The sequence below is a fragment of the Poecilia latipinna genome, unplaced genomic scaffold, assembly GCF_001443285.1.
Source record: "Poecilia latipinna isolate Pla-1442-1.1 unplaced genomic scaffold, P_latipinna-1.0 Scaffold5642, whole genome shotgun sequence".
In the NCBI taxonomy this organism is placed as follows: domain Eukaryota; kingdom Metazoa; phylum Chordata; class Actinopteri; order Cyprinodontiformes; family Poeciliidae; genus Poecilia; species Poecilia latipinna.
Window position 1 is genome coordinate 2123 of NW_015118258.1, and position 7223 is coordinate 9345.

General features: G+C 44.6%; 1 protein-coding gene and 1 long non-coding RNA gene across 2 annotated transcripts; both read left to right on the forward strand.

The window, feature by feature from the left end:
- The first annotated feature begins 2147 nt into the window (after positions 1-2147).
- On the forward strand, positions 2148-4249 carry LOC106943662 (uncharacterized). The gene is made up of 4 exons (XR_001423979.1): positions 2148-2877; positions 2992-3297; positions 3663-3742; positions 3849-4249. It is a non-coding gene; the product is annotated as an uncharacterized LOC106943662 (long non-coding RNA).
- Positions 4250-4796: 547 nt separating this feature from the next.
- On the forward strand, positions 4797-6958 carry LOC106943661 (ER degradation-enhancing alpha-mannosidase-like protein 2). The gene is made up of 5 exons (XM_015026971.1): positions 4797-5047; positions 5677-5787; positions 6456-6495; positions 6616-6721; positions 6789-6958. The coding sequence occupies exons 1-5, from the start codon at positions 4836-4838 to the stop codon at positions 6941-6943; spliced, it is 624 nt and encodes a 207-aa protein (XP_014882457.1). The 5' UTR covers positions 4797-4835; the 3' UTR covers positions 6944-6958.
- Positions 6959-7223: the final 265 nt, after the last annotated feature.

Consider the following 7223-nt stretch of genomic DNA (forward strand, 5'->3'; position numbering starts at 1 on the left):
CAGCGACGCCACAATATTTAACATCAAATGTAAAAACAAACTAATTCAATTTTTGCTCCAACTCCAGGTTTGAAAAGCAAAAAGAAAAGATAAAGTAACCCATCAGAAAGCTGGAGGCAGTGGAAACGTTTTGGTATAAAACGAACTGGATGTTTGTTCTGATTCTCATGAAGTTTGGTTTAAATCTCTGAACATGAAAAAATTTGCATCACTGATATTCAAAGTTTTTCCCTTTAAGTTTTATCCAGATCCTCCAAAACTTCAGAGGAAAAGTGTTTTCTTTCACATTCATGCAAACGACTCAGTGGGAAACGAACGGCTTGGTTTCGATTTGTGCTTCTGACTTTTTATAGTAACAAATTGATGTGAAAAGAAAATATTTCCAGTTCAGAGAAACCAGCCAACCAGACAGACCAGTGACCAGTGGTTGGCATCATTTAGTTCATCTTTATGTAAGTATGTCTGTAGCTATAAGTCCAGGAAGGTTTGGATTTAAAGTATTAAATATTTTACACAAACAAACTGAGAATCTTTTCTGTGAAAAACCAAACGGGTTTGATTTCTGAGGCAGGAAGCATCAGAGTAATCAGATTCCAGGAACAGCTGCTGCGTTAAAACAGGAGCCGAAACGAAAAAACTGAAAATCAAAACAAATAAACTGCAAAACCAGGCAGAACGTAGCGAAGTAAATGATCCGAATGTCGCTGGACTCATTAACATAAATACAAAATGATCAGAACTCAAATTAAACAGGAAAGTTCTGGTACCAAACTGCAGAAACCATAAAAACCAACAATCGTTTCTATTTTCATAAAGCTGATATCATGCAGAACGGAAACTTCAAAGGCTCTGCAGTTTGAAAACAGCAAACAGTGAAGACGCTCCGCAGACGTGATGTCACTTCCTGTGCGATCTGCAGACGTGATGTCACTTCCTGTGCTGAGCCCTGGCCTCCCAGCTGAAGGAGCTTTAACTTTGTGACCAGATTAAAGTTTAAATCTTCTGTAAAGTGAAATGTTTGCTTCAGGTTTTGTGTCGGTGGCGTTGATGAGCAGTTTGGCAGCAAAGCAGCCGGGAATCGAACCGACGCCTCTGCTGCAGCTGTAGTTAATGTTTCCCATAAATTCAAATGAAACGGCAGCTTTTCATGAAGGTCAGGACTTTATCAGGCCTGTTGGCTGTTCATCTGCCTCGGACTGAAGGAGGAAGATGGAAGCCGTTCTGCTCTCCATCGTCGCTGCTGCAGGTTTTTCTGTGATCATATTTCTGATCATAAGGTTGTTTTAGAAACGTTTAGCGGCGCTGCAGTCTGGTTTTAATCTCTTATTGATGTTTTCTGATGCTAACAGCTCATCAGTTTCAGCTGCAGCCATTAAACTGTTTAAAGCTAATAATAATAATGATATTAATATTGATCTTCATGTTTGTCGGTGCAGTGCTCAGTTCTGTTCCTGGACGGAAATATTGTTTAGTTTCTGAAGGATTGGGCTGCAGCTCAGAGCTTCTCCAGAGAAGTTTTCAGACCTGGCATCGATCCACAGCGTGAAGGCGCTGAACGAGCTGCTGGACTGGAGGGAACTGGGAGAACTGGGAGAGGCCATGGATCCACCAAACCGGTCTCCAGAACCAGTGGTGGCACCTTTAGAAAGAAAAGAGGCATAGAAAAAAAGAAACAAGAAATAAACAAATGTAGGACTCCAGAATACTGGTTGGACTGGTTGCTCCGAGTTGGACTGGTTGCTCCGAGTTGGACTGGTTGCTCCGAGTTGGACTGGTTGCTCCGAGTTGCTCTCTGCCATAGTTGCCTGTTGTCACAGATTCTGTTCATAGCGTTGATCAGTCTGCAGACCAGCTGGCCCGTTCTGGTGACCTCAGAGTCTCTTTTTGCGGATGATGTCGTCCTACTGACTTCATCGGGTCGAGATCTACAGTGTTACTGGAGCAGCCGGTGTTGGCAGAGAGCCTTCTCCGGTCCGGTCTGGACTGGTCTGGTCTGGTCTGGAATGGTCCAGTCCGGTCCGGTCTGGTCTGGTCTGGAATGGTCCGGTCTGGACCGGTCTGGTCCGGTCTGGACTGGTCTGGACTGGTCTGGTCTGGTCTGGTCTGGTCTGGTCTGGTCTGGTCTGGAATGGTCCGGTCTGGACTGGTCCGGTCCGGTCCAGTCTGGTCTGGTCTGAAATGGTCCGGTCTGGACCGGTCCGGTCCGGTCCAGTCCGGTCCCTGCTGTATGTTCGGTTGGATGAAGGTTGGACTTGTGGTCTCTGCCCCCTCACCCAGGCCTGGTTTCAGCTGTTGGTCGGACCGTTGAGGGTCCCGTTGATCCGTTTTGCTCCCATCAGCCTTCGGGTTGATTCGCTCGTCATCGTCAGAAGTCTTCGTCTCTGAGAGTTGATGTTAGAAACTAAAACCAGGAGAAATACTTCATGGTTTTACTGCAGAGTTCTGACTAAATGTCCCGCTCTGCCAGATATCTTCATTTCTCTTGCTGATGAGTTTCATGAGGTGAAAACATTAAACTTTAACAGAGACAACAGAACCCGGTCCTGTTGGAACCGTCACTTTGACCATAAATAATTCAGTTGTGACTTTAGTGAACTGAACAGTGAACCAGTTCTTTCTAAGAGTGAATCGTAAGTCTGAGGCGTTCAGGGTGTAAGGGAGGAAGTGCTCTCCTCTCCAGACTCCCTGGATCGGTTTGTACGATGACGTCCGACTCCGACTTCTACCAACAAGACGAGGAGAAGTTCAGGAACTGGGCGTCCGGAGAACCAAACAATAACTATGGAAGAGAGAACAGCGCTGAGATGTGTGGAGACGGACGCTGGAATGACGGATTCTGTTATCGAACTCGAAGTTCCATCTGCTTTGATGTCAAAGGTCAGCATTTTATTTGCTATAAAATGACTGGACGTTGCAATTTTCCACATTAAATTTGATAGTTTAATGTTGAAGCTCATTTTTGTGATTTTTAAAGTTTTATTTGTGTTTTAGGGACAAACATGACCTGGATGGAGGCTCGGCGGTACTGCAGGGGGCACCACACCGACCTGGCCGGCGTCAGGAACCTGGCAGAGAACCGGCAGCTGCAGGTCCTGGTGCCGACCGGGCAACGGGTCTGGATCGGCCCGTGCAGAGAGTCCTGGAAGTGGTCGGATGGAAGCGGCTCGGCTTTTAGCTTCTGGATGTTTGGAGAACCCAATAATACCAGGCAGAACTGAACCGCGGCGAACATGAAAGATTCTGGAAGATGGCAAAACTTTTACTGCACACAAAAGAAATCATCAGTTTGCTCTGCAGGTATGAAACAGTTCTGTTGGGTTTGATTCTGTTGGGTTCTGTTTGGGTTCCTTTGGGGTTGTTTTGGTTCTGTTTCATTTGTTTTGGTTCTGTTATTTTTGTTTTGGTTTGTTTTGGTTCTGTTGGGTTTGTTTTGGTTGTGCCAGAAAAAACAGCCCTCTCCGCTGTGCATCATGCTGGTGTTTGTGCCGTTTAGTTTCTCCGGTTGTGTCTTTGCTCTGATCCAGATTTATAACCTGCAGCCATGTTGTTTTCAGAGGATTTCTTCTTCAGACATGATAAACTTTTTCAAGCCACGATGCTCTCAATTGTTCAAAATTAATTTAATCCTTTTTTCTTTTTCTCTTTTTTTTTTTTTTACAAAGATCCATTTTTAAAGCAAGTGAAGCTGAAGGTGATGAGAAGTTTCTCTGTGGATCTGAACGACCCGGACCTGCTGACGAAGGTAAATCATGTCTTTTATCTTGACTTCCTGTTTTATTTTGGTAGATCCTGTTTCATTGTTCACTTCCTGCTCTTTGTTCATCTCTAGTTCATTGTTTTCTTTGTAGCTCGATCAGTTTTCTGTCTTTATTTACCGATAAATAAAGACGCAGTACCTGAAATGACCACACGGGGGCGGTGTGGTGAAAGCCGATGAAGCAGAAGCTGAGGGAGCAGGAAGTGAGCGGAGACATCAGACTGAGCTGGAGGAAGCAGAAAGATGGAAAAATCTTCCAGAGACACGAAGAGAAAATCAGGAGGAAGAAGAACGATGAGCTTTAGACGATCTGCTCCTGCAGATGAAACGTGGCTTCAGAAGTCTGTCTCATAAAGCAGGAGGAGTTTATGCACCACAGGAAGCAGCTATTTAAAGATTAAGATGTTGGTTTGTGAATGTTATTAATCTGTATAAATGTAGCAGAACCGACATGAGATTCTGTTCAATAAAATCAGGTCTGATGGAAACCAGTCTGAGTTTCATCTGCTTCTGAATCATTTTATTATGACACAAACTGACTGTAACCTGGCAGCTATTTAGCCTCGATTTACAATTAAGAAACATAATATTTAGTTTGGAACTCTCAGCTATAAATATTTGATAAATTATGATTTAAAAGTGATTTTTTTTCTCTCTCTCACTAAAATGTTGGTGAGAGAATAAACTAAAATGTTACTGTTAATTGCTATAAAAATTAAAATTGTGAAATGAGACGCTGGTAAAGTTTAGTTATCAGAAATCTTGATTTGTACACGTAGAAAAATGTTTTGAATCTTAAATGATTTCCTGAAGAGAAAAGAAAAAATGAGCCGACCGGTTTTAGATTGTTTATCTAAATGTTTTGTGACGTTTTGTTTTGTCTGAACTGTTAGAACCGTTCTTTGATCAAAGTGAAGACAGTTCTCTGCTTCAGGTAGGATATTTACTGCTCATAATCCCTGAGCAGAACCCCGTTTTGAACATAAACTCTCCATTTATGGCTTTTTGCCCTTCACAATATGGCGGCTTGTTGACGTGTGGAAGCGTTTCAACACGCGTCAGCGCACAAAGATGACGTATGCGAAGGCGCCACTTCCTGCTTCCTGACAGCACCAGTTGTCCTGATCTTCTGGTCGTTGTTGGACTTTCTGTCTCCGTGTCCACCTGTCTGTCCACCTGTCCGTCCGGGTCCATGCGCGCTCCCGTCTGCGCGGCGCTGCTGCTGCTGCTGTGCGCGCTGAGCGACGCGGCGGCTCGTCAGTTCTCAGAGGAGCAGATGGCGGCTGTCAGGTGAGCAGGACAGGTGTTGGTCCAGGACCAGAGCAGATTTCCGTCTCCCCTGGTTCTGGTTCTGGTATCGGATGGCAGCTGCTGCAGTGTCAGAGTCGGAGGTTTGAATCCCAGCTCCTTTCTGCTGGTGTGGTTTTCTCTGAGTCCTCCAGCTTCCTCTCCCAGTATGAAACCATCTGGCTAGCTTAAAAAGATCAAGCTAGGCTAAAAACATCATAATTATCTTAACAATAATAATGTATAAAATGTATATTGTATAATAATGTATAGTAAAAACATGTATAACATAAATAATTGTGTATAAAAATGTTTAATTGGTAATAATAAAAATATTTTTACCAAATATCTCTTGTAAATATTGTTTGTATTTGTCCGGCGTAGAAGTTTCAGTGTTTGTAATTTCATCCTGTTTGATGTGTCCAGCTTCTAGCAGCTGTAGATCTACACCCTGCAGCTTCTGTCGGGTTTAGATCTACACCCTGCAGCTTCTGTCGGGTTTAGATCTACACCCTGCAGCTTCTGTCGGGTTTAGATCTACACCCTGCAGCCTGTAGATCTACACCCTGCGGCTTCTGTCGGGTTTAGATCTACACCCTCCGGTTCTGATCCGTGTTGACTGTAACCTGCAGGCAGCGCATCAAGTCCATGTTCTACCACGCCTACAACAGCTACCTGAACAACGCCTTCCCCTACGATGAGCTCCGCCCACTCACCTGCGACGGACATGACACCTGGGGCAGGTGAGGCCACGCCCACAACGCCTGGGTTTCCCTGTAAAGAACCAGATTTATTTTATTGTAAAATCTACTCCTGATTTGCTGAATAATTAGATTGTTATAGACTTAAAGGTTCAGTACGCAACTTTTATAAAAATGTTTTTTACATTTTTTTCTCCATGTTGGGACATTTTGTTGTGAAATAGATAATCTGTGAAAAGATGGATCTCCTCCCTGAGCTGCTGGTGAAGAAACACACTTCCCGACCAAAACAACCACTCAGAGCCAGGAGTCTTGGCGCTGTCAGTCATCCTCATGTACTCGCTGCTAAATGGCACAGAAACGACCGTTACAGGAAAACTGTATCTGCTGTATTCTGTGGCTATGCTAACTAGCTTTAGCATTCACAACAGGCTGTGCAAGTTGCAACGTAGCAAACATTGATTGACAGCGCTAAGACCCGCCTCCTGGCTCTGATTGGCTGATTGTAACATCGGGGCAGAGGAGATCGATCTTTTTCACAGATTGTCTCAGTTTGGTGTCAGTTTCAACAAATGTTAAAAATATTTTTATAGAACTTACTGCAGCTTTAATGTGTATGAGTTATTACATAATTATCTGTTTTATTTGTTTTTATTTGTTAAACAGCAGAAAATAAACTAAATTATTTAAAATTGTGTTTCTATGTTCAGTTTCTCTCTGACTCTGATCGACGCCCTGGACACACTGCTGGTGAGAACCCAAACCTGTTCTGGTCCGGTCCAGTCTGGTCTGATCTGATCTGATCTGATCTGATACGGTCCGGTCCGGTCCGGTCCGGTCCGAAACTGAAATGCTTCCCTCCTCCTGCAGGTTCTGGGGAACCGAACGGAGTTCCAGCGCGTGGCGTCGCTCCTCCAGGACACCGTAGACTTCGACATCGACGTCAACGCGTCCGTGTTCGAAACCAACATCAGAGGTGAGGCCCGCGGCCCGGTTCCGGTTCTGATGGGCGGATCCAGAGCTGACCTGCTGTGTTTTGGTAGTGGTGGGCGGCCTGTTGTCGGCCCACATGCTGGCGGGTCGGGCCGGGATGGAGCTGGAGCCCGGATGGCCCTGTTCCGGTCCGCTGCTCCGGATGGCTGAGGAAGCAGCCCGCAAGCTGCTGCCAGGTACCAGACCGGTCCAAACGGGCTTCTGATAGAACCTCACTTCACAAGAGTTTCAGAAACCTTTAAAATGAATTTAGATAATTTAAAGTAAATAAACGTATCCCACAATGCATTGTGCCACCGGTCAATTAAACCACATTTTTTGTCCCAAATGTTCATTTTAAGATCTTTGACAGACTGAACAGGAAGGGAACCAGAGCGGGTCGGACCGAACCATCAGTCATAATGTTTAGTCAGAAAAAGCTAGGCTTCGTCATCAGGTCTGGCCCATAGACATAATATAAGACATTTTTTATTTTTATTTTTATT

Excerpts from the sequence above, each read along its gene's own strand:
- LOC106943661 (XM_015026971.1), top strand. The coding sequence starts at position 4,836 with ATGCGAAGGCGCCACTTCCTGCTTCCTGACAGCACCAGTTGTCCTGAT. Across the intron at positions 5,788-6,455 it reads GGACATGACACCTGGGGCAG|TTTCTCTCTGACTCTGATCG; the intron begins GTGAGGCCACGC and ends TTCTATGTTCAG. Across the intron at positions 6,496-6,615 it reads ACGCCCTGGACACACTGCTG|GTTCTGGGGAACCGAACGGA; the intron begins GTGAGAACCCAA and ends CTCCTCCTGCAG.